Source organism: Onychomys torridus, chromosome 10 (genome assembly GCF_903995425.1).
Source record: "Onychomys torridus chromosome 10, mOncTor1.1, whole genome shotgun sequence".
NCBI lineage: Eukaryota > Metazoa > Chordata > Mammalia > Rodentia > Cricetidae > Onychomys > Onychomys torridus.
In genome coordinates this window covers 65,250,084-65,276,533 of record NC_050452.1, presented here as the reverse complement: position 1 = coordinate 65,276,533, position 26,450 = coordinate 65,250,084, and the positions used below count along the sequence as shown (strand labels likewise).

At 44.4% G+C, this 26,450-nt stretch overlaps 1 protein-coding gene across 4 annotated transcripts; it reads left to right on the top strand.

Annotated features, from left to right (window-relative positions):
• The first annotated feature begins 3,750 nt into the window (after positions 1-3,750).
• Positions 3,751-17,556, top strand: Bst1 (bone marrow stromal cell antigen 1). 4 transcript variants are annotated; one of them, XR_004946061.1, is made up of 9 exons: positions 3,751-4,002; positions 5,855-5,981; positions 6,989-7,124; positions 7,666-7,748; positions 11,002-11,078; positions 11,954-12,046; positions 12,900-12,986; positions 15,016-15,154; positions 17,138-17,201. XR_004946061.1 is itself a non-coding variant. In XM_036201103.1 (9 exons), exons 1-9 carry the CDS (start codon positions 3,824-3,826, stop codon positions 17,244-17,246), a joined length of 951 nt encoding a protein of 316 aa, XP_036056996.1. In that variant the 5' UTR covers positions 3,752-3,823; the 3' UTR covers positions 17,247-17,556. The 4 variants fall into 4 exon arrangements, 3 of the variants coding, with proteins under 3 accessions (XP_036056998.1, XP_036056996.1, XP_036056997.1); XM_036201103.1 differs by having other exon boundaries at positions 3,752-4,002; positions 15,016-15,075; positions 17,138-17,556; XM_036201105.1 differs by lacking the exons at positions 15,016-15,154; positions 17,138-17,201 and adding an exon at positions 14,023-14,778.
• The last annotated feature ends 8,894 nt before the right edge of the window (positions 17,557-26,450 follow it).

The window sequence follows — 26,450 nt, the reverse complement described above, 5'->3', positions numbered from 1 at the left end:
AGGACCACAGACCCAGACAAGATTCTCGGTGGTAGTACTGGCCAGGGCATCTCTGTGGCTTCAGGTGGCAGGATAAGCTCCTTTCATTGGGCTGTTCCTCACCACCCTCACACTTCAGTTCTGCCTATCTTCATAGTGCCCAAGCCATTCTGTTTCCCTTTCTCCACCATGAACTTGCTCATTGAAGTGATGTTCACGCGGCCTGTGCTGCATGGCTGCAGGCAGGACCTCTCCAGTGTCTCTCACACCCAGCCAACACTGCATGGCTGCAGGCAGGGTTATCTCTGGTGTCTTCTGCCCTGCCTGTGCCATGTGGCTATGGGTGGGGGCCTCTCCAGTGTCTCTCATGCCCAGCCCTTACAACATGGCTGTAGTGGGGGCATCTCAGGCGTCCTTTGCCTTTCTGGGCCTAGCAGTGCCAGGTGGGCCCCTGGGTATCTTCCACCCACCCAGGTTCAGCAACACCAGGTGAGCCAGTGGGTGTCTACTTCTTTTTTCCTGCCTTAGTTAGGGTTTCTATTGCTGTGAAGAGATCCCATGACCACAGCAACTCTTACAAAGGAAAATATTTAATTGTGATTAGCTTATAGTTTTAGAGGTTTAGTCCGTTATCATCATGTCAGGATGTGGCAGTGTGTAGGCAGATATGGTGCTGGAGAAGGAGCTGAGAGTTCCATACCTTGATCCACAGGCAACAGGAAATGAACTGACACACTGGACATGTCTTGAGAATAAATGAGACCTCAAAACCCACCTCCACAGTGATGTACTTCCTCCAACAAGGACACATCTACAAATGTCGTCACAATAGTGTGTGGGCCAAGCATCAGACACATGAGTCAATAGGGGCCATACCTGTTCAAACCATCACTCTTACCAAGCACTAAGATAATGATGTTCATACTTAAAAATGGTAGAAGATAGTATAAAAAGTTTTAAATATATATTTCCAAATAAGAATGCCCAGCCACACAACTCTCTTCTTTTTGCTACCCAAAGTTTGTGTTCCCTATGGTGGACCTCAACCTCAGCATTTTTCACAGTCTGTACAGGCTTAACCCCCCCCCCCCCTGCTACTCCTGATTCTGTTTTTAATAGTTTTTTTCATTTTACACTTTATTAAAGCAACAAGAAACCATACCTTCAGTGTTTGACTTGGAAATCTAAAGTAACTATATAAATTTGTTAAATACAAAGTGTTCCCTGTATAATTGTAGAAAAAAGATCCAATTCAGTTTTCTGTCACTATATCACAAGAACCTCCTGTCTTCCAGTGTCAAAAAATAAGTTCCTCAGTTTATTCTGGTCTCTCCCTAGCAGTGCTTTTGATATCTGTACTTCCGCAGTATGATAACTTAGATATATCATATGATAAGATGTTACAGAGTTTTTCATGTTCTTCACATCTTATTGAGCCTTCCTCTTTGATAACCATGTTTTTATTAACCAGTGAAGGCAATTTAAGCCTTCTTTTTCTCTTATGTTCTCGAAAAGCCTTTCTGGCTGTAGAACAGTTACTCAAATATTTTCAGGATGTGTGAAGACAGTTTGGGGCTAGAAAAATATTTTTGACTGACTGAATTACTCTCCTATGTCATTTCAGTTGGAGAGGGGGCTCTTCATGGTCTGACTGAGACTATCCAAGTGTGATAGCCTTGTTTTGTTCTGAAGGGAAAGGGGACGGAAAGACAGTTTGGGGTGCCAAAAGTCTGTATGTAATCTCCATTGGTGGCATATTTATTAATTTAGTGGGACACATGCATGTGCTCTCTCTCTCTCTCTCTCTCTCTCTTTCTCTCTCTCTCTCTCTCAAACACATACACACACTTTCCCTTTGGATATCTGAAGTCCAGAGTGAATTTTACTCTGCTAAAGATCTAAGAGCCCTTTATTTCTGGTTGCTCTGGGGAAGTATCAGTCTCCTGCCTTTCCAACCCTGGAAAACCCGTGTGCATCTGCAGAGGTAGTTTGGGACCTACACAGTGCTTTTAAGGCTGGTGATGGTAACTTAGGGAGACTGTGTCAAAGAAGGCTAGAGATACAGCTCAGAGTTGGAGCACTTGCCTAGCATAAGGGATGCCTAAGGTTCAATTCCACTAGTACCGTAAATTAATAATAAATAAGTGAATAACTAAATAATAAGCAAAACAGTGAATGGCCCCATCACTGGTTACCAAGATACAGAATAAAAACCATTCCCCAAATTCACCTGTGAAAATTTATACTCCACATGATAAAAAAAAAAAAATCCCCAAACTACTGGATCAGGAGATGGTAGAGAAACAAAAGGAAAATGGTTTTTAAACTTTGAAGGGAAATTATTCCCAATTTAAAATTCTACACCATCACGTCTCAATCAGATGTGTAAAATAGTGATATTTTCTGATATGCAAAAATCCCAGAGACTTGCTAGTATGCTCTCAAGAAGCCATTAGGAATTGTGCTTCCTAGAGAGATCTAGAGATGAGAGAACATAACACAGCAGAGAGGGAAAACTAACGGGGATGACAGGCACACAGCCAAAAGCAAAGTGCTCATCTTGGAGCAGGAAGCTGGATATTCCCGAGGACGGATGTTGACTGGTGCTTTGGAATAAGAACATTTACATGGCTTACAGAGTGTGGACTGTGACCTTAAGTGTACACTGAAGCCTAGAATGCCAAGCCAAGGTGGGGAAAAACGAGTCCAGGAGAAGTCGTTTCCTACCTCTTGCTACTAAGGAAATAAGATGCTATACATCAGCCATGGACAATGTTCACAACAATGCAATATGACAGATTTACAGCTGTTAACACCCTGTTGGGAGGATGAAGGGTAAAAAAGAATGAAGGGGGGCAGGGAGAGGGAAGAAGGGAGATACAATCTACTTTTCCATAGTAGAAAGCCAGGAGACAACATCCAAAACAAAACCACCTACAGATATGGATACACACCTGTTTAGAAATGTGGAAGCAAACCGGAAAAAGAGGATGAGTGCTGGAAAACTGAAAATACCTATCACTGGACTGTGACCTTCTACTTAAGAAAAGCTAGACAGGAGAATATAGAGTTTGGTTACAACAGAAAGGCATTCAAATAAAGTCACACGTGCGGTGCGCAAACACACACACACACACACACACACACACACACACACACACACACACACACCCTTCTCGTGTGTATCAAGTACTTGTTCCAGTAGTCTGAGTTCACAGCTGTTTTTGAGGTAAGGTCTGAGGATCTGGCACTCCACGTGGGATTCTCTTCACTCCCGCGTTCTAGACCATCTTTAGGGTTACCTAGGAGTGAAACTGAGATGTTGGAGAAGTTAATTAACTTTCCCAAGTCTATTCATCTGGAAACCAAAGACAAGTATAAACTCAAAAAGGAAGGACCGTGTGAAGGTGTGAAGGGGAACTTAGCTTAAGCTTGCTTGGTGCTTACGTGGTTAACAGATGGGTGATTTCTAGGTGTGTGTGTGTGTGTGTGTGTGTGTGTGTGTGTGTGTGTCCTGAAAACAAACAAAATTCACCCATATTTGGCCCTTGGGAAAGAGGACACCTGTCAAGGGTGTTGCAGTTTGAACCAAAAAAGTTTTTTTTTTTTTTCCTCTTATGTATGAAACCTTCACGTCCTTCAAACTCCTATCTCCTTTGGGGCCCCTCCTTGAAGGTGTCTTTTTGGAATGGAAGAGGAAAGGGGATGGAAGGGGGCCTGCCAAGGGTTAGGATGAGCTTCCAGCTAGCGCTCAGCTAAGGGGAACCGCCTCCGCGGCAGGAGAGAAAGGAGAAACTGGGAGGAGTCCAGGAGGTCGTTGGTTGGAGGGCTCAAAGTCTCCTCGATGGCCGCCCAGGGATGCGCGTGGACTCTGTGGCTGTGGCTGTCCCTGCTGCTGCCGCTGCTGCTGGCGCCGAGAGCTGCCGCAGCGCGGTGGAGCGGGGAGGGCACCACGCCGCATTTGCAAAGCATCTTCCTGGGCCGCTGCGCAGAGTACACCACGCTGCTGAGCCTCCAGCCTGGGTAAGGGCTAAGCCAGAAAGTGAAAAGGGGGGGGGGGCGGGGATGGTGGTTGGGGGGGGGGAGGTGGGCTTTGGGAAATCAGGCAGAGGGACTAGCGGGTCTCCGTACATGGATAGGTAAGCGATTCTCAGGGCCAGGGGTCAGAGTGTAGGGGATCTACAGGTCCAGGAGGTGACTGCAGATGAGGTTGTCCTGCGGTTGTCTAGGTGAGAGAGGTGTGTGTGTGGGAGCCACAAATACCAGTCTAGAGGTGAGCTTGAGTGACTGCCTCGCCAGCCTGCAGAGGTCTCTAGCAGCGACTGCTGAAGTGCGAGCCCTTTGGGAATGTCTGGTCCTCTGCTATAGAGGACCTAGGTCTTTTTCCTCCTTATGGCTGAAATCTCCCCTTACGCCCTTCAAACTCCCATCTCCTTCAGAGCCCCTCCTCGAGGTGTCTTTTGCCAGACGATGCTCCAAGTTTAGTGTCTGTCTGAACAGAAGAAGAGAGGGGACAGAGAGGGAGCCGGCGGCATTAGGATGAGTGTCTAGAGCACTCTGGTTTCCTCTGTCTTGTGCACATTGCCCTTCCTACTGAAAATTTTTCCTCCTTTGGACCCGCGTTTTGCGTTGTTATACTATCCCTTTCTTGTGCCAGTTGTATTTAATTGTTATACGTTTCAATCAGAGAGAGAGGGAGAGGGGGAGGAGAGAGGGAAGGAGGGAGAGATACAGAGGGAGGAGGAAAGGAGAGAGAGGAAGGGAGGGAGAAGAAGGGAGGGAGGGAGGGAGGGAGGGAGGGAGGGAGGGAGGGAGAGAGAGAGAGAGAGAGAGAGAGAGAGAGAGAGAGAGAGAGAATATAACATAAGGAGTCCAGCTAGTCACCACTCACCAAGAGGAAGAAAAAGTGACCATTGCATAGGAAGTGATTTTGAAAGGTGGCTTGTAGCTCAGAAGTGAAAACTGTCCCTGGAGGACATTCTGCCTCAGCAGAAGAAGCCACTCCCTGCACTTGTCCCAAGTCTTGCCTCCTGACCTGGCCTCTAATGGACCTGAACAATGGACCCCACTCTTGTGTCTAAATGAACAGACAAAAGCAAGAGACGTGGCCCTTGATCACACACACACACACACTCACAACATCTGAAAACCAGAGTTTATTGACATTGAAATTGTCACCTTCTGCCTTTAATCCCAGCACTGGGGATGCAGAGGCAGGTGAGTCTCTGAGTTCAAGGCTAGCCCGGTCTACAGAGTGAGTGAGTTCAAGGATAGCCAGGCCTATACACAGAAACCCTGTCTCAAAAACACAAAACCAACCAACTAACCAACCATCCAAACAAACAAACAAAAACACACAACAAAAGAAACAAGAAAAGGAGAGGAAGTGTCTCCTTGTAGCTGTGCTGTTGCCTGGGGCCTTTTCTGCTCATGTGGGGAGCCTGGGGAAAAGCTCATGACTTAGACGGGAGAACTATGCTTTTCCCCTCACAGTGGAACTGTTTCACAGCGCACCGCAGTGCATTTTGGGTTTTCTTTTTTATAACTCGCAGTGTGTGTGTGTGTGTGTGTGTGTGTGTGTGTGTGTGTGTGTGTGTGATGTGCCTGTGCCCACACAGAGGCCAGAGGAGGACACTGGGTATCCTGCTCTATAATTTTCTGGCTCTATCATCTTCAAGTCCGAAAACTAGAGCTAGCCTGGCAGCCAGCCAGCTCCATCACCCTCCTGTTTCCCTCTCATGCAATGCTGGGGTTAGAGGCACAGGCAGCCACATGGACTGGGGGCAGGGGTAATGAACCCAGGTCCTCATGCTTACACCACAAGAGCCTTACCTTCTGAAGCATCTCCCCAGTCCTGACTGGCACTTCTTCACAGGAACAAAAACTGCACAGCCATCTGGGAAGCCTTCAAGGTGGTGCTAGACAAGGACCCCTGCTCTGTGCTTCCCTCAGACTATGACCTCTTCATTAACCTCTCCAGGCACGCCATTCCGAGAGACAAGGTAAGGACACCTACCTCAGATATGATGATCAAAAATGTAATTTTTAAGTTTATGCTGCATTTTTCTGCTTCTTTGTTGCTAAAAAGCAGATGCATAATTTAAAATTATACATCTTTCAGAAGTTTAGTGAGCTAGTTGACCTCAATAAATAACTTATTGGAATCCTTCTGTGTTCCCGATGTTTTATTAAGGGTTAGGGATGGAAAAAAAAAAAAAAAAGATCTTGTAGCCTTTCCAGTCTACGCAGAGACTGGACTACTGAGGACCAACCAGACGAGACAGCCAGGAATATTGTCACCTGTGCTCTGAAGACACTATTTACCCTGGAAGGCACCAAGTGTGTTGTAAAGAATGAGGTGTTTTGAATCACGGTGCGCTCTAGGAAGGGCATCGCACGATTGCATACCGTCCTAATCTCAGCTACAGCCCAAGGCCAAAGGCTTCTGCTCCTATTTTCCAAACCAAGGCACAGGAAGATGAAACGCCTTGGTCAAAATCATATATCCAGCATGGAACAGAGCTAGGCTTGCAGCCCTGGCCCCTTCATCATTTGTAATGCAAGGCTCTCAACAGTGGTTCATGTGTTTTATACCACTGGGAATATATGTCATTATTGTCTCTGTCCGTGGTTCTCAAGCTGTGGGTTGCAACCCCTCTAGCAAACTTGTCTCCAAAACATATTTACATTATGATTCATAACAGTAGCAAAATTACAGTTATGAAGTAGCAATGAAAATAATTTTATGGTGGGGGGTCACCACATTGTGAGGACCTGTATTAAAGGGCCACAGCACTAGGGAGGTTGAGAACCATTGGTCTACGCAGTGTGTTTGCAATACAGGGAGGAGAGAGGACACACTTCAAATGTGCAGTAGCTACAAGAAGGAAAGCAGCAGGCTGGCAGTAGGTCCCAATTCCACGAGGAGTGGCTGCTGATTTGTCTTGATGACAGTTGCAATGCGCTTTCATTTTCTTTCACATTTTAACTCCTGGTTGTTTCTCATCAGTCGCTGTTCTGGGAGAATAACCACCTACTCGTTACCAGCTTTGCAGAGAACACCCGTCGCCTCATGCCCCTGTGCGACGTTCTGTATGGCCGGGTTGGAGATTTTCTGAGTTGGTGTCGACAGGAAAATGCCTCTGGTAAGACTTTTGCACACATGTCACCACAAAGTAACAGCTCCTCTAACCTGTGAATTGACCTTGGATGCTGGATATTTTCATCTATGTTCATCTCATTTCGTCCTTTCCAAATCCTCTGAAGTAGGTGGCATCTATAGTAGTGGATAATAACAAAAATGGGCAGAGTGTTCTTACCTTTGCCGCAGGCTGATGCAAGTCTTTTAGACACATTAATTCTAGAATCCACACATTATCCTCTATGATCCTATCTTTCCTAGTTTGGTAAGCGTGGAAACTGAGGCATGACATGATTAAGGGAGTGGCTTAGGAATGTGTATCCAGTAAGCCCTGTAATCTGACAATCAGACCTCAGAGCCTCTGATTCCAATCCAGCAGGACTCTGCCTACCTTCATCTCTTTATTTTCCAGAGGGGAAACTGAGGCTTGAAGAAGGTAAACACACTATATACATTGTTCAGAACTCACACCAAATATGGAACTAGCAAATACTTTAAATGAGTGTGTTTCCAATAGGAAAGGCCTTTGTATACTTTTCTTCTAGGACTTGATTACCAGTCCTGTCCCATGTCAGAAGACTGTGAAAACAATGCTGTGGACTCCTATTGGAAAAGTGCATCCATGCAGGTAATCCTGGCATGGGTGAGTGCGTGTTGAGCATGTGTGGAATCTAAGGACTGGACCCCAGACTGCTACCTAATTTCTGTGAGTCCTCCTCTCCACTTTAATGATTTCTCTGCCTCATTTCCTTTGCTCCATAAAGTAGTGAGGGTATAAGGAGATAAAATAATGCAGTGGCTGGTGCAGAGAAAAACATTTCGCAAATGTTAGCTATATATACATGGGGATAGTGCATTATCAGTATTTCTATCTCACTCTGATTATGTGTGGTGCTTCAAAGCCATGCTAGTTCCTAGTGCTGTGTAAAATGGGAGTAGTCTCTACAGAAGAGCCTGGGACACAGGAGAATTAGATGTGGGTATCAGAAATGTCCACAGAGTATCATTAACGGGAGAAGAGTCGGTAGGCTACCAATAAGCTGGCGCCACAGAAATGCTCCTAAGGCATGTCTCTATCTCAGAGGGTATTGCCACAGAGTTGATGATGCTGTCAGTAGCTATAAAATGATGTCATTTATAGCTTACATTCCCTGCCTTAAGCGTTGGAATAAAGATTAGAAGTAAGGAGGGTTAAGTCTTTAGCTAAGTGCTGATGATGAACTGTCAATCATGCTGATCAAGAAGCAAGTAAAGGACAGGGTACTTCCAGTCCCGTCCCCCCCCCCCCCCCCCCCCCCCCCCCGTTTCAGAAGTCATGTGTCTCTGCCTCCCATCATCCACTTTGCTCTCCAGGTGTTCAGTGGGTCCACAGATTGGGTGAAGGACTTTGATCAACCCTTCCACCAGGGCTCAGCAAAGGGCCTCCTCCAAGCACAAGGCCTCATGCTGAGCACTGTGTACTCCTGCCAGCCCCAGTGGGAGCAGCATTTGTTTCTACTTCCCCAGGGCTTCATATGAAATACAGGCTCCAGTAGCTGCCAAAGTCCTTATTGGAGACCGGAAGGCTTAGCACCTCTATAGAGGTGTCATATCAACACTGTCTGTAACTGTAATGGGCAGGAGAGATGGCTCAGCAGTAAAGAGCACTGACAGCTTTCCGAGAGGACCCAGGTTCAAGTCCCAGTACCCACAATGGCAGCTCACAACTGTCTGTAACTCCAGCTTTAGTCAACCTGACACCCTCATACATACATGCAGGCAAAACACCAATGCACATAAAATAAAAATGAATAAATTCACTGAGAGGGAGGGAGAGAGAGAGAGAGAGAGAGAGAGAGAGGGAGGGAGATCTGTAAACAGGTACTAAAACTACATTTCAGCTGGGTAGAGGCAGAGGCAAGCAGATCTCTGTGAGTTCAAGCTAGCCTGGTCTACACAGCTAGTTCTAGGACAGTCAAGGCTACACAAAGAAACCTTGACTCAAAAAACAAAACAAACAAACAAAACACACAAAGAAAGAAAGAAAGGAAGGAAGGAAGGAAGGAAGGAGGGAAGGAAAAGAAAGAAAGAAGGAAGGAAGGAAGAAACAAAGAAAGAATTGTAATATATGCCACTGTGAATCTGCCTCACTATAAGGTATGTGCTCCAACTGGGTTTTATTATTGGAAACTAGCATCAGTGCCTCCAATGTTTAAGCCCTTAGAATACACTAGGTGGTTGGAGCAGGAGCAAAGCTAATCCAGTAATGACAGGGCTTGAACCTTATAAGTAGTCAACCAATATTGTTGTTATTATTATTATTTGTGGTGCTGCGGATCAAACTTCAGGCTTTGCACATATCCAGTGAAGGTCCTATCAGGAGCTGCATGCCCAGGCTACGTGTTGGTATGATTTTAAACATTTCATCTTGACAGCATTCAATCCTCTGAGGTAGCTGTTTGTTCAGACTTGGAATTACAAAGAGGACAAAAGATTTTCCTGAGTTTAAAATTGTAATAAGCAGGTGAACCAGGATTTGAAAACAGGCTCTCCAGCTTCAGAGACTGAATTGTCAGCCATTTTTCTGCAGCTTCATTGCTTGTATACCCACGAACTTTTCAATTTTTCTTCCATGGTCAATGCCATCACTGCTGGTGATAGAGAGGGGCAAGCTACAGAAAGACAAGTGAAATCACCAATGATATTCCTGCGGCCCAGTGCCACCCCTTTAACCTAGTGGCTCTCGGACACCAGCATTCGAAGACTTAACTCCTACTGTTCGTGCCTTTTGGAAGCAGCTGGAGACAAATAGCACAAAACATGTCTCTGCTTTGGAGCACCAGGCATCAGGTGTCATCTTATTAATGAGTAAACCTGTCCTGGGAGGCTCAGTGACCCAGAATTCACCACCACCTACCCTTTATTCTAAAAGAGTCATTTAAAGAGGGAAATTACGTGTTCCCAACTAGAGCTCTGAGAATGAGAAGACCTACACGCCCATTTTTATTTGTTTATTTAATGATACCAGAAACTGAATTCGAGGCCTATTGTGTGCCAGCATGTCTGAGCTGCACTCCGAGCCTCGCTCAATTAGAATGTGGCAACGTACATCTTCTGTTCATCTCATCATGCACTTTGCTTTGGATGTAAGCACTCCCTATGATATTGCGTAGCCTCTGCAGATTCTTACTAGCAGCACATTAATAATTAGGACCTCGGTGTTGTGTTGGTCCGTAGTGGGAACTGTACACCAGTTCCTTGCGGCTCCAAGCTGGTGAGCACATTTTCGTCTTGCCAGCCATGCCACGCTGCGCATGCTTGTGTGCAGCGCTTGTGGTGGGTCTTCGTGGTGTTCACCGAAGACAGCTGGCTTATCTTCTGCACCTGTGGTTTGTAGTGCTTCATGCAGTTATTTACATGTGACTGACATGGGCCAATGAGATGTGAGTGGGAGTGACATCACTGGCCCATCTGCCTTCCTGGCAGTTGACAACTTTGCAGGTGTGGAGGCTTCCTCATGGTGAGAACACCAAGTGTCAAACCACCAAGAGGCTCTGGTGAGTGTTCCGTGGGAGCATAAAGTGAATCTGTGTGAGAAGCCACTGCAAGGTCAAGGCTGTTTGTCTTCTCAGCTCAGCCTAGTTTATTCTAGCTGACATGACGTCATGCCTTCCCAGTCACATTCTTAGGCTAAGGTACCTAACATGGAATTAATGAGTCTAGGAGTCGGGGACTTTAAAAGGTGATTTGCTTCTCCCAACAAACCAATTTGCATCTCTACTATCCATGTGAAATGCCAAATTTCCCCCATTGAAAACAGTCAATTAAAAAAAAAAGATGCTTTTAAAGCATAACAAATAGGATATAACTTCATTTTCTCAAAAAACTGTTTCTTCTTGCAGTATTCCAGAGACAGTTCTGGGGTGATCAATGTCATGCTGAATGGCTCAGAGCCCAAAGGAGCCTATCCTGTGAAAGGGTAAGAACTGAAATACCAAGAGCACCACAGATGATACCAACACAAAAGCTGGAGACTCATCCCAGTCCTGCTTTAACGCTTGCTTTTGTAAAGTCAGGTAAAGCAAAACAGCTGAGTGATGTGGTCATTAGAGCCGTGTCTATACAGTTAAACCATTAAGAGCTACAAACATACGAGCAAGTACCCGAATGTAGAAGGTGAGAAGAGCAGCTGGAGGGATATAGATCAGTGGTAGTGCTTACCTTGCATACATGAGGACCTCTGTCTGAGTCACAGAACCCAAGGGAAAAATCCTCAAGTGGTGACACATTTGTAATTCACGTGCTGGGGCGGCAGAGACAAGTGGATCTCTGGCTCACTATTTCAGCCAGCCTAGCCTCCTTGGCCAGCTCGAGGCCAGTGAGAGATTGGACTGCACCCAGTTTTGTCCTCTGGCTTACATAGGTCTGTACACACATGCATGTGCTCCCTCACACACACAAACATGCGCATGTACACCAAACATAAAAAGAGCCCTAGAAACTTGTATTTTTTTTTTGAGGGGGTAGGAGGGGAAGGGTCTGTCTGAATAGCCCTGGCTCTCCTAGAATTCACTATGTAGACCAGACTGGCCTCAAACTCAAAGAGACCCACTTGCCTCTACTTCTCAAGTGCTGGGTTTAAAACGTTTAAAAACTTTAATGTCTAAACAAACTAACAGACCAAATGGACAGTTATCATATTGTGTTAAGACCGGAAACGTTCTCCGAGGCTGGAGTCAGGGCTTGACATTGGAGAGCTTGCCTAGCATGTACTGATTCAACACCACGGAAGAACAAAGAAAATAAATAAATAAATAAATAAATAAATAAATAAATGTCCGCCCTGTCTCCCAGGTTTTTTGCAGATTTTGAAATCCCATACTTACAAAAGGATAAAATCACAAGAATTGAGATCTGGGTCATGCATGACGTCGGGGGACCCAAAGTGTGAGTTATGGGGCTTTGGATGGTAGCTGTGAGGTCTTGCTTTGCTTGGATACGATCTGACCAGAGCCCTTTGCACTTAGCCTTAGGGACCTGCCAGCCTTCTGCTTCTAGTGTGGCTGATAGAGAATGATGACTATTGGGAATGCCACGCACTCCCAGCCATACACCATGCTGATCTTTATGTGTGGACTGGGAGCTTCGATAAGCGAATTTCTTACACATCTGTGAGGGTCAAAGCCAGTTTCTTTGTTCTTCTCTCTTGAAGGCGTTTTCAAAATCAACTTAGTGCTCTCTCCATAAAGCAACCACTCCTGCAACTAGGTGCTGGCTAACCAGTGAGGACCAGGACTTTGAAGAACTACAGCTTCTCAGAAACTACCTGAGTTTACATATAAGCAAGGGTAGAACACATCTTTTTCATGAATGAACACCACTGTCAAGCAGCCTAAGATAACACCCCCACTTGCTTGACTCCTGGTTTTGCAAACAGTTCTACCCTGTGGCTTAAATACTACCAGATAAAAAAGTTAAACGCATTTGGTCCCGAAGCTTGGTGATGAGGCCACACTCTGTTTCAAGGCCATGCTGGAGCCTCAGAGGAGAGCTGGTCTCTTTTTCAGAGCCTTGATGCTGCATGCAGGAGAATGTTGCCAAACCCTGTGGCCTCATCTCTCTGCTTGACTGTGTAGTTTCCCAGGAGCCACAGCTCCTGAACCAGAACTTTTCCCATGTTTCCCTTGAGAGAACATCTGGGAGTGGCCAAAAGATCTTTGGTTGACACTGAAACAGTCTACTACGTTTTCCTCCTTCTTTAATCTGTTTGTTTTAAAAGATACATCGGTCTGTGTTTTAGGGAATCCTGTGGCGAAGGCAGTGTGAAAATCCTGGAAGACAGACTGGAGGCCTTGGGGTTCCAGCACAGTTGTATCGATGACTACCCGTAGGTGGCGCTGTGTATAACCACTTTGCCGGGTTAGAACAATTCAAAGGGTTGGTTTCGTAGGTATCCACTCCAAAGGTCATGGATGGTGGGTGACTTCTGAGTCGTCTATGGATATGTGGGCAGAGAGAACATTCCTGAGTCCATTTCAAGGAGAGCTGGAGGATACTAAAAGCAGAAAATCTATGTCCACTTTCTCCCTCCACCTTGGTTGATGTCTGATGACTGGAGACCAAGGGCTGTGGTTCCCACAGCTTTAGATCACAGTACGAAAGCTACTGAGATGTGAGTCACAGAGGTTAAATAAATGGCCCAAGGTCAATACTCAAGGTCAAAGTTGATTTTTGAGCCCAACTTTGTGAAGTCTTGAAGCATGTATCCCCAAGCACCCCTACTAATGTCCCTTCCTGAGTCAAAGCATTGGTATTAGAAATACATCTAAATAGACAATTCTTACTGTATTACAGCTCAATGATGGGGACAGTTGTGGCTACAGATTTCAGAGTTACCGCCACTTTTCTCTGGCCCAAGAACTCTCTAGAAAGGCTCTTTCTTCAGTCCCCAGGCCATGCTGTATCAGTCAGGCCAGACCCATCACAGCTGTCCTGGGTCCAAGCCTGAGTCCCTCCCCTCTCTTGGGATCCCCACTTCACTTGCCTGATGGTTGGACTCCGAGCCTCACTCAGCTCCCGCTGGCTGCTGTTCCGTGTTAAGGTTTTCTATTGCTTGTGGGTAGCAAAGAAAACTGCAAAGGCTAGGCAAACAAGGGCCAACACAAATGTAGAGAAGGGTCTCCCAACCCTCAAAGTTCAGTGACATCACCTTTAGTCCTGTGTCAGTCAGAGTTCACATCAGGGGCCTTGGTGATACTGGTGGAGCGTTATCTCTCCATAGACTCTCTCCTCCTGGTTGGTTTCTGCTAAAACCGTGTTAGATTGTATCTGGTGAAACCCAAAGCCTGTCTTTGGTAAAAGACAATAACAGCTACATTTATTTTTTGCAAATATGTATGGACAGATGGCATCTGTTGTCCCAGGTATTCATGAGGCCAAGGTGGGAGGATGACTAAACCAGGAGTTCAAGACCAGCCTAGGCAACATAGTAAGGCAATACCCCCAAAACCACTATGAATAAAATGTATGTATGTACAGTAGACTTCACCGCAGCACAGGTGAGTCTAAGCAGGGACCACGGAGCATGCACTGAGTGATGGTGCACTTCCCCCACATCTCTCAGTTCTTTCCAGTCATATGATCATGGAGGTGGTGTTGTAGCCTTGTCATTCATATCCCGTGTGTCACTGTCGCCTGCTCCTGTTTCCATTCCTGTTTTCCTTCCCTCCTGGTTGCCCTGGAACTTCCTATTTTCTGCCTCAATTGTACTAGACAGTTGAGCATTCTTTGCTGAGCATTCACGGTCATCATCACTCATGTTTTAAGTTGAATCTTCCCTCCAAAGTACACATCCAAAAGGTGTTCCTAATAAAGTCCGATGTGCAGACAGAAAGGGTCTGGATGAGCCTAAAGGCTCAAGGGTGGCTCTCTAACTCACCATGTTTCCCGTGTTGTGAGGACATGGGAAAACCACTGTGGACAGCTTTAGCTGCAGCAGATTGCAGTTGCAAATAGGATCAATTCCACTGGGTGGTTGTCGGGTTAAATGACGAGATCTGAATAAAGCACAGAATCAACATTGCTGCTACATAGTAAGTGCTTGATAATGCTAGCTCTTGTGAGGAGGGTGTTGAGATAGGGTCTCACTATGCAGCCCTGGCTCTCCCAGAACTCCCTATGTAGACCAGGCTGGCCTCAAACTCACAGAGACCCGCCTGCCTCTGCCTCCCTCTCTAGTGCTGGGGTTAAAGGCGTGTGCCACCACTCCCAGCCTACCTGATAGTGTTTAGAAAGGAGTAGCTTGTGGGATCTTCAGAGATGCATGCTGTGTTTCCAGCACTTTTCAGGCACATTGTAAATGTTTAATGGGTGCAAGTTTTCTGGGTAATCTCTTAAGGACTGTTTTCCTCCTGCAGACCGGTGAAGTTCTTAATGTGTGTGGATCACACCACTCACCCAGACTGTGTCATGAACTCGTAAGTAACTGGCTGGAATCAGAACCCAGGCGAACTGCAGTGTGATTCTCCATGCATCTCCTATGTTGTCCACTGCACAGTAGGTTGTTTCTGTACTGCAGCCCCCTCCAACCCCCCAGTTGCTGAGCTAGGTCGGTGCAAGTTCCACAGACATCTGCAAGCTGAGCCAGTCTCCCCAGGCGGCCTGACACTGTGCTGGGCCTAGCAACACTGCAGCAGACATTCTAGAAGCGGAGCCGCAGGGGGACCTTGGAACTTTTCCTTCTATTTATTTATTTATTTATTTATTTATTTATTTATTTATATTTATTTTTTGTGGGTTTTTTTGAGACAGGGTTTCTCTGTAGCTTTGGAGCCTGTCCTGGACTAGCTCTGTAGACCAGGCTGGCCTCCAACTCACAGAGATCTACCTGCCTCTGCCTCCCGAGTGCTGGGATTACAGGCATGTGCCTCCCCCCCCCCCCCCCCCCGTGAAACTTTTCCTTCTTTAATCCTAGTTTATTTTTAAGTTAATACACATGCTTGAAACAAAATTTGCAATTATAATAAGGTCACAAAAGTGAACCCTGTTTTTTCTTTATTCTTTTGCTAGTCAGTTTCCTTACTCAAAGTAGGTAGACCACTGTTTCTATATTCTTGTAGATTATGATATACCTGTCATGGCACATGCACACACACACACACACACACACGCACACACACACACACACACACACACACACACACCACAGACATAGATCTCTTGTATTAGTTAAATGATACTACAGATATGATTCTGGGATTTGCTTTTTTCATTTAACAGTATGTTTTGGAGATATTTCTATACCTTTTTAATAAAATAAATTTTAGGGCCAGAGAGATGGCTCAGTGGTTAAGAGTCCTGGATGCTGTTCCAGAGGACCTGGATTTTATTCCCAGCACCCACATCTTTAACTCCAAAATATGCCAAACCAACACCTCTAACATAGACTCAGAAATATAGTGCAAAGAGAAACAAAGCTGTGTCTTTAATTTGTGGATGGTAATGGGGCAGACAGCTGAAATGGGTCTGAGAAGATGAACTCCAAACCACCAATCATAACTTCTAGATAAAAAAGTAAGAATTGCAAAAAGATGAGGGGAGATACTCATAATTTCTTGCGTTTTTCTCTGTGTTATTTCATTTTGTTGAAAATAAATGAAATATATCCAGATATTAGTTAGTTAATTATTTTAAGGCAAAAAAAGTGGGGATGGACCAGTTTTACGTGATTCAAGTATGGACATGGACTGAATCAGAAATGCAGCCGTACAAATGTCCAGCAGGGGGAGCCATTGGCTAATAAGAAAAAGTGACTCCAGTCTCCTAAGGAAGTTGTCTGTGGGTAAGAACCTGGCCACCAGGGCGGTAGTACTGTTTCTGAACCGAGATAAGATAGTTTTATAACTTTAAAAGTTCACGTTTTAATTGTTTGAAAAGAATTCAGTGATTCTGGTTCAAGAACTCCCAAGATCAGACCTTCTTTAGTTTAAATGGGATTTGGCCAGGTCTCTGCTGGGTATTTTAAAGTCAGAACAAGTTTTTCTCAATCAGTTAAACTCTGATGATACACTATTCACCAATAAGGAACTTGGCTAATAATCTGGAACATTCGTACAAGAAGAATTCATACACAAGGAAAAATGAATTGACTCTGTGTGAACCAGCAAGAACTATGTCCAAGGGGTGGGGTCAGACAAAGGAAGCAACATTGCACTGTGTGTATTTACACAAAGAGGTGTGTTCGTGTGTTCGTGTGTGTGTGTGTGTGTGTGTGTGTGTGTGTGTGTATGTGTGTGTGTGTGTGTGTGTGTGTGTGTAAATGTGTGTGTATGTGTGTGTGTGTGCAGGCATGAGTGCGGCTTTCTTGAAAGGACAACTGAAATTATTAGCTGTGATTCTCTGGGAGTAGGGAAATGAATAATTTTTACTTTCGGCTTTATGAACTTTCTTTCTATCTAAACACTTCCGTAGTGTGCATGCATGATTTTGAAAGCAGATGTCACACACTGATATTATCTCTGTTTCCTTTATTCTTTCCAGAGCCTCAGCATCTCTGTGGAGGGAGAGCCCATCTTTTTATCTGATAAGGGATGCCAGCCTTGTCATTTCTCTCTTAGTGGCTTTGACTTCAACTTCTCAATATGATTAGAAAATCACTGTGCGGGTCCAACAGAAGCCAGCCTTGCATCTACCCTTGACCAGTCCACCCTGTTCTGTGAAGGCCAAGGGGGCCCACTGTCTAAAGATACTTTCTTCTAGGAAAATAATGTAACCAGTCGGCAATCCTATTATACTTATGCTCATGATTCAAGAAACAAGACATTTAGCCAGTCTTGCTTACCAGGCAGAATTTGCTACCACAGAATTAAAGTTATTGTCTTTTATTTTGATAATAACACAAAATACTGTGACCCGGAGTGTTGTAGAATCTCATATAATTAAATATATTTTTGGAAGTATCTGTATTTTCTATTTTCTGTATGTTCCTGTTTCAAAAGACATAATACATGCTTGTTAAGAGCTTCAGATACATTTAAAATATACAAAGGTGTATATATATATATATATATATAAATGTTATGCAAAGATGTATATATAAAGATGTCTATTTAATGGCTACTTATGATAAAGGAACAACCTAAAATGTCACACACACACACACACACACACACACACACACACACCTGTTGAATTTTTGTGTATCCATAGGATGGAATATTCATTTAACAAGTAAAAGTCATGTGCATCACCTGACTGATAAACAGTTAAATTAACTGTGATGCATCTGTACTGGGGAACACTGATCAGTGATCCAAAGTAACTAGTATCAATGTATATAATCATACACATGGCACTGTGCTAAGCAAAAGAAGCCAGGCCAAAAGGCTACACACTGAAAGGTACAGATACAGAGTTCTGGAAAAGACAAAGCTATGGAGAAGGAGAAGAATGGAGTAGATTCCAGGGTGGGTGGGAGGTGTTTATGAGGAAGGGGTGGGGCTAAATTAAAGTAGCAGTGAGAAGGACCCAGGTCCAAGGACAGTCTTCTGTGAGCCTGGACTTCTCACAGCTCTTAAAGCTGTGTATCAGAAGGAGCAAATCTCACTGGACGTAAATTTAAAATCTCTGTCTCCAGAGAACATTTAGTCACCTAAGAAATGTTAATCGGTGTAAGAGATGGGATATAAAACTATTTATAGTATGATGCAAATGTTAGGAAATATAATAGGAATATAATAAATCCTGTCATGAACGTGTTGTACAACATGCACACCATGTAAATGAATGAAAGAAAATAATCCAAAGGGCAGTGTGGTTATCTCTGGATAGTAACCTCACAGTGATTCTATTTTTGGCCTTTGGCTTCTTAACATTTTTCAATTCTTTTTATAATATGATACTTTTATAATAAGAAATTTGGTCTAACAAATAATATTTCCATAAGACAAAAAAAAAACCCCCTAAGAAAACAAAAACAAAAATATTGTTGCAGATACTTCTGTTCTCTACCTGTAGCAAGCAGGCCTGAGAGTTCACTGATGCTGATGTGGGGGTGTGATGTGGTGTGGTGTGGTGTGGTGGGTGGGGTGGGTGGAGGTAGGGCAGCATGTGGAGCATCAGTAGCTCCCCAGACTGTCTTGGAAGACCTAGTACTCCCTGCAGACCCAGAGAACTGCCCAGGCAGTCAGTTCTGAGGTTCCATGCCCCACCCTGCAGCACTGAATGCCTGAAATCCATTCTGTCTGAGATCACTTGATCTGGGTGAGACCCACAGACAGGGCTAATGTTTAATTCTTGTGGCCTCTTGAGCAAACATTCTTTGTAAACCTGGGACACCATGTACTTTAACATCACTGCATTCAACAGAGAGTCACAATTCAGCCTCGTGACTGTGGACTATGGAGGGTCAACTCAGACCCTCCCTAGGCTGTCTCTCCCCCCTCCCACTCCCTCTTCCTCTCTCCCTTCCCTCTCTCCCTCCCCTCATCTCTCTACCTCCCTTCTTTCCCAATCTCTCTAACTTCCTCCCTCCCCATCTCTCTTCCATCCCCCGCTTCCCCACTGTGTGTGTGTATATATGTGTGTGTAAATTATATAATCACTTTCTAGCTTCCTCAGCCTTCCCTCTCTAACTCCTGACTCCTCCTCATTCTCTACCTAACTCTGTCCCTTTGGAATCCACACACATATTTGCTCCATGAGGCTCAATCAGAGGTTTTTCCTCCAATGTCAGGAGACAAGAGGGTGCTTGATCATTGCCACCCCTCTGGTTTTCTCTGTGGACTCATGCAGGAATTTAATATTCAAAGTTTTATGTTAGTTTATTAAAAGAAGGGAAATTAATCCAACTTGTTAAGAGTTATGGCCTTTGGGAAGCAGATTAGGCCATTGATGACTAAATGTATGTGGCTCTCTAAGAGAAAAGAGAAAGACCATGTGGTGGTCTGATGAGAATGACCCCCATAGGTTCATATGTTTGAGTACTCATCATCAGTTGTTGGAACTGTTTGGGAAGGATTAGGAGATGTGGACTTTTTGGAGGAGGTGTGTCACTGGGGGTAGGCTTTGTCTTTTTTTGTTTTTTTGTTTTTTGAGCTGAGGATCGAACCCAGGGCCTTGTGCTTGCTAGGCAAGTGCTCTACCACTGAGCTAAATCCCCAACCCAGGCTTTGAGGTTGTAAAAGCCCATGCTACTACCATTCCCAATTAGCTCTCTCTGCCTCCTTCTTGTGTAAGGATGTAAGTTCTCAGCTACTGCTCCAAGGCCATGCCTACCTGCCTAATGTTATGCTCCCAACCATGATGATAATAGACTCACCTTCTGAAACTGTAAGCTCCCTCAAAACTATTTCTTCTATAAGTTGCCTTGGTCATGGTATTTTGTCACAGCCATTGAAAAGTAACTAAGACAGAGCATGTAGATACATAGATGCACACATGTTCCCTCCCTGATAGGATGCAAACTTGGAGACCCTCAGTAGAATTTGTACCACGATGCTACAATCTGACACCCCCAATGCTCTGAGCCCAAATAAACTTTGTTTCTTTGTGAATGAGCTCCCTGGGTTGTGTTGTAGTAGTCAAAAGATGGGTACCAACTGTACAGCCGCCTTCATCCTCATCACTATCGTTACGACTATAGCCAGCATTTGTTGAGTTATATGCAGCATGCCTTCCATTTTTTATACCCAACACACACACCAGGGTACCTGGGAGGCCCATGATCCCTCCTTCTATTCTAGGGCACTCTGGGACTGATGAGTCACAGTCTGGATAGAAGTGGGGGACATAGTCAAATTCAGGAGGGTGAAGAAAACAGATTGTGAGAAGTGAGGCAGTGTAGAGGAACAAAAACCTCATGGTAGAAGGTTCATGTGATGCAGTCACCAGTGCTTATTGTAAAATGCTTCTTAAGAAAGCCATGCCCAGCTCGGTATCACTTAAAGTCTCAGACAAAAGAGGAGGAAAGGGCTCAATTTGCGTTGGGACCAACCAGCTCCTCAGGCTGATCTCAGGGATGTGGCAGCCAAGGGGTGTCTTAGGCTGGCTTGGAGAACACAGTGCTCGATCCTTCTGGTTGCCTGGGTTACAGGGGCCTTCCACAGTCACCCTCAGCACACTAACCTGTGACTTAATTAGATGCTACCCTTTGGGATTCTGTGGAAAAGAAAAGGCTTTTCTTTTTCTAAAACTAAAAGTAGTGTTTCTCTTTTTCTGAACATGAAGTTCAATGCCCACTTGAAAAAAAAATCCAATATAGAAAAATTGGGAAAAAGACAACAAACAAATATTATCTGTTAACCTATGCAATGAGTCAGTTTTCCCTGTGTGTGTTCATATGTGTTTACATTTTTAAATGTCTGTAGCACTGACATTATGATGACAGCCTAGCACAGACTTAGTTTCTGTCCCTTATATAACCTACAACTCTACCACTGAGCTACACACCAGCCAGAAGTCCATACTTTTTGCTTTGATTGTGGTTTTAGGGGTTCTTCTTCTTGTTGTTTGTTTGTTTGTTTTCAAGACTGGCTTTCTCTGTATTAACAGCCCTGGCTGTCCTGGAACTCTCTTTGTAGACCAGGATGGCCTCGAACTCACAGAGATCTGCCTCCTGAGTTCTGGGATGCTACCACCACCAGCTAAAAGTTCATACTCTGTAGCTGATATATTATACACCCTAATACACTTACCTAGGCATCAGAGAACAGCAGAGCCACTAGATTAGACATAGAGGCCAGACAGTGGTGGCACACATGTCTTTAATCCTATCACTTGGGAAGCAGAGATCCATCTGGATCTCTGTGAGTTTCCACACTGGAAAAAGAGCCAGGAAGTGGTGGTACACACTTTTAATCCCAGGACTTGAGATCTCATGTCTTTGCTTGGGAAAGACACATGGCTTTAATCCCAGGAAGTGATGGCAGGAAGCAGGAAGGTATATAAGGCATGAGAAAATAGAAACTTGCTCTCTTGAGGCTCAGGACCAGGAACTAGAGCTTTTAAGCAGTTCAGCTAAGACCTTTCCTGGTGAGGACTCAGAGGCTTTCAGTCTGAGGAAACAGGAACACTTGCTCTCTGGAGGCTGAGGAGTTGGTGAAGTGAGATTGATTGGCTGTGGCTTGTCCTTTTCCTCTGATCTCTCAGTTTTCACCCCAATATCTGGCTCCAGGTTGTTTTTTTTTATAATTAATAAGACCTTTTAAAATTCGTGTTACCATTCTCTTAAGTCTAGTGTTCAAGATCATCCTCCTATGCTCTTAAACCACCTTTCTAGCTGTGTGCCTGGGAGGGGCATTCACCCCCACATACCTTCTTTCAGTAACCCATTCTTGACACAGCCTGTTGTCTCTCTGTTAGCAGGTAAGGGCTTCACCTCAGTCCTCACAACAATGAAGTCAGCCCAGAGATATAGCTAAGACAAAACAAAGCTGACACTCAAAGAGAGTGGGAGGCGGGGTCTGAAGGGTATAAAAACACATTGGGCTGGGCATTGTGGATTTTTAGGAAGTCTTAGCATTATTTATGAGGTGAGTGGTGTATTTATAGAGTAAGGTGCCCCCCACCCCAAATAAGGGATAGATTGAATATAGCTACTGGAGAAATTTTTCCCATGATTCTTTGGAAAAAATTCAAGGGAGGGTGTCAAAACCACGATGTAAATGTTATTATAAGGAAGCCAGAGGCTTTTTGAGGATGCAGATGTTCTGTTCCGTGTTGCAACTGGGAAGTGCTTGGGCGCCAGCCTCTGATACAGAACCTAGTTCAGCTTCAAGGTTGTTTAACCACAAAAGAGCATTGGCATGTCAGGAGACACAAAGCTGCAGTCTCCTTGGTTACCTCCTACTGTTTAACTCCTTCTCCCCCATCTTACATCAGGTAGTTTTATCCCTCTTGTTGAAGTAAGGATTGTTAAGAACTCATGACCAGACAATGTGTATAGTCGACCCAGAGGAGTATGAGGCATGTCTTCAGTACTGTGCAAGTGTTGGTGGTTGGTTTTATTACTACAGATCCGATTGCTTTAGAGTTGTTTAGGCACCACCTGCCAGAACAGCACACAAGTGAGCTGCTACTTTGAGTGTGTATGGGTGAAGGTCTTCACACATGGTCTACTTTACTTCTTTCTTAACCCTGTGAAAATTTTGCAATTATGATGCTATTTTACAGAGCAACATATAGTATCTCAAAGAGCCTATATTTCTTGCTTGGTCAAGGACACCTCCCATGGCCTCTGCTTTCCCTCCCCCAGGCAGAGGGCAGCAAGCCTCAGTAGGAGGGAACCATTCCCTTGTTTCTTTGTTAATGGACATATCTCAGCATCAGCAACACCCTGACACACAGTGGATGTATGATGCAGAGACACTGAATGAGTGAATGAGTGACAAGCATTCTACCCAAGGAGAAATCCTTCTGGAAGTCCCCAGAGTATAAGAGGGAACTGAGTTCTTGTTTTGTTCCTGCTCTGGCCACCAGGTTCCCTGCCTGGTCTCCCTACACTTGACAGTCTTCCCTTAAACACAACAGCCTTGATAGCAAGAGACTCCCAGGACCTAATGAGGAAACTGTGGGGGCTGTGATGGTGAAGCTAATGAGAACATGAAAATGCCTTCAGTTCTTAGGGGACCCCTCAGAGGTTCTGGTAGAAGGGTACTTAGTTGCATGCCTTCCTACCATTGTCTGCCCCATGTGCTACAGGCTTGGTCCTCAGTCTATTGGCACTACTGAGAGGTGGTGGAGCCTTCAAAATGTACAGCCTAGTGGAGAGAGATGGGCTATGTCTTTGAGGGGATATTCTGAGATCTTGACCTCTTTTCTCTTTTTGCTTCCTGGCTGCCATGAGATGAGAAGTCTCTTCTACTGTGTGCCTTCATCAGAGTGTTCATCACTGGTTCCAAAGAGATGGTCCAGACAAACAATGGATGAAAATCCCTGAAACCTTTTCTCCAATGAAAACTGATTGCCTATAGCATTTTGTCCTAGTGATACTTCACTAACAAATGCAGTCTTCCCTCAACACCATATATTGTTGTAGCTGCTGTAGCAAACAAATACAATGATGAGCATTTCCACAGTGAGGTATAGGATCGTGCCTATGCTAAAGTGGCCCCTTTCTCAATTCCCATTAGTGTCAAGATTTGCAGAAGGTGTGGAATGGATGTGAAAGGACTGAGCATCACTTTGGAAAGCAGTCACGTTCTACTCCAGGGCAAGCTGAACTGGCCCCTGGGCTTGCTTTCCCACTGATGGAGGCTATTCAAAATTCTTCAAGGCAGAAAGCAGAGCTCAGGAAAATGAGTCTCTGAGAAAGACTTTGCAGTTGCTGGGACTCGGTAAATAGGCTTGTTTTGAAAGCTAGATCTCAGACTTTCCCTTCTCAGGGGACTTTTGGCACCAAGGAAAGAGGCAGACTGAAAGACAGCTGGCGGCCAGTGAGGAACAATTGTTGAGACCGGGAAACTGCTTTTCAATACCTGGTGCGGACTCTGGAGAGCCACATGAATAACCAGCGAGGCAGGCTGTAGTCTGAACTGTGCTGATTCTAACACTATCTTGGTGACTTGAAGCTGTTTTCTAGGCAAAACAAATGAGAGGCTATCCCAGTAATAAGAAACATGTATTGCTAAATCTTGGTATTTTGTAGTTTGTTTGTTTTTTTCTCAAAGATTCAAACTGCATCATTTTTCTAATGATGTTTATTTATGATTATATGATTCTGTCTTTGGGAAGTTTTGTCATGTGGCAGCTGCTAAAATTACCTAAATTCTCCAGAATTGCTTATTTATTTGGGGTAAATGTATGTTGAAAAGCTGATCCAGGTGTGTGTGACTTCCCCATACCAAAGCAGGGTGGCTTATTTTGGCTTCTCCCAACTTAACCTGCATGATTTTGCACATTTTAGAAAATGCAGCACGTTAGTCCTACCTAGATAGTGTTTTAAAACAACAATTTAAGACTACTCTCACACTTACAAGTTTTAAGAGCTTGTTTGGGTTTTGTGAAATACAAATTTACAAAAAATTGTAACTGAGGGAACACTATTTTTTTTTTTTTTTACAATTGCTGTTACAAATGTAATTCAGGAGCAGAACGAGCAGGAAGTGGGGCGGAGAAGAGGGGAGGTGGGGCTAACATCCACTAACTGGTAGTTAACCTAGCAATTAACATCTTTTTATGTAAGTAATGAAGATGGCCCAGGGAGCGTCAGGATTCAGAGTGGAAGACTCAGCTCAGACTAGCATCATGGGAGAAAAGCATTGCAAAAAAAAAGTGATGGAGACTGGAGAGGTGAGGGTTACGTAGCCAGAGGACAGAGCAGAATGAACGGAGTGTATGGGACACTAATGTGCGCAAAGGTTTGTGTTCTCAGATGCTGAGTTTGTATGAAATGTTTTGTTGTTGTTGGTGGTTTTTTTTTTTTTTTTTTTTACATTAACAGATTTACTCAGCCTGAATTTTCTGGCAGTTTTGGTTAGAAATTTGGGAGGGGTATGCAGTGTTATGGCAGTATTACATCCAAGGACATGACACTGAATTTGGCCTGCCAGTCCTCCTTCTCCAATGAAATTGCCTAATAAAGTTGCTGTAGACTAATAAAATCATAGACTAGAATTCAGCTTTTAGTGTTGCAGTTTGGATTCTGAATGTCCCCCTAAAAGGCCCTTGTGGTAAGAGCTTGGACTTCAGGGTGACACATTTAAGATATTGCAGACATTTTTAAGAGTGAGGTCAAGCGGGAGGCCTCTAGGTTATTGGGAGACTTGCCTTGAGTGTGACTGTGGGACTCCAGCCTTCTCCCTATCCTCTTGTGTTTCCTGAACACAAATGAGGTAAGCAGCTTTGTTCTGCAGTATACTCCACCACGGTGCCCTGCCTTGCCACAGGCACAAAGCCATAAGACCCATCACTCATGGATGATGCCTTCCCAACCATGAGCCCAAAGGAATCTTTTCTTTCCAAAAGCTAATTATTCCAAGCATTTCACTATAGTGATGGAAAGCTATCACAATTCTTTAATAGCTAGGTATTTTTAACTTTGCACTAGGGTCTATTCCTAGTTGAAGTGGCTAGGCCAGGGATGACATTATACTTATGGTATGATACCCTTGTCCAGGTCTAAAGGAGATCTTGATCCTTAGAATTCTATTAGGTGCTCTTCTTAATAAGGGTGGCTGGTGAAAAGAAGAGAGCCAAGGCCTTTAGCCAGGGGCAAGCTACTAAAATATTCTGTTTACATCCTTGAAAATCCTCATGAAAAATCACTGTGATAGGTGCTGGGATCCCCCAAGCTGCAAAGTGGCTTATAATGCCATGTTGAGTGAAAAAACATAATCAACAGTAGAGTGGATAAGTCAATGGTCCATGTGGTGTTTTGAATAGGAATGGTCTTCATAGGCTCCTATGTCTGAATGCTTCATTTGCAGTTGGTGGAACTATTTTGGGAAGGATTAGAAGGTATGGCCTTGTTGAAGAAGGTTCACTGGGGGTGGACTTTGGACTTTCACAGGACCATGCCAGGCAGGTTCAGGCTGTCTCTCTCTGTCTTTTTCTCTGTCTGTATCTCTCTGTTTCTGTCTCTCTTTCTCTGCCTCATGCCTGTGGATCTTTGGTAAATTCTCAGATACTGCTTCAGTGCCATGCCTGTCTGCCTGTTGCCAAGGTCCCCACCATGATGGCAATGGGCTCTAACTATCTGGAACCATGAGCCCCAAATTAAATGCTTTCTTTTATAAGCTGCCTTGATCATGGTGCTTTATCATAGCAATAAAAAAAGGAACTAAGACAACCACAAAGAGCAGAATCTATAACTTGCTTTTGTTCGCCTGGAGGCTATGAATGACATAGTCAATTT

Excerpts from the sequence above, each read along its gene's own strand:
- Bst1 (XM_036201103.1), top strand. The coding sequence starts at position 3,824 with ATGGCCGCCCAGGGATGCGCGTGGACTCTGTGGCTGTGGCTGTCCCTG. Across the intron at positions 12,987-15,015 it reads AGTTGTATCGATGACTACCC|ACCGGTGAAGTTCTTAATGT; the intron begins GTAGGTGGCGCT and ends TTCCTCCTGCAG. Across the intron at positions 15,076-17,137 it reads CCAGACTGTGTCATGAACTC|AGCCTCAGCATCTCTGTGGA; the intron begins GTAAGTAACTGG and ends TATTCTTTCCAG.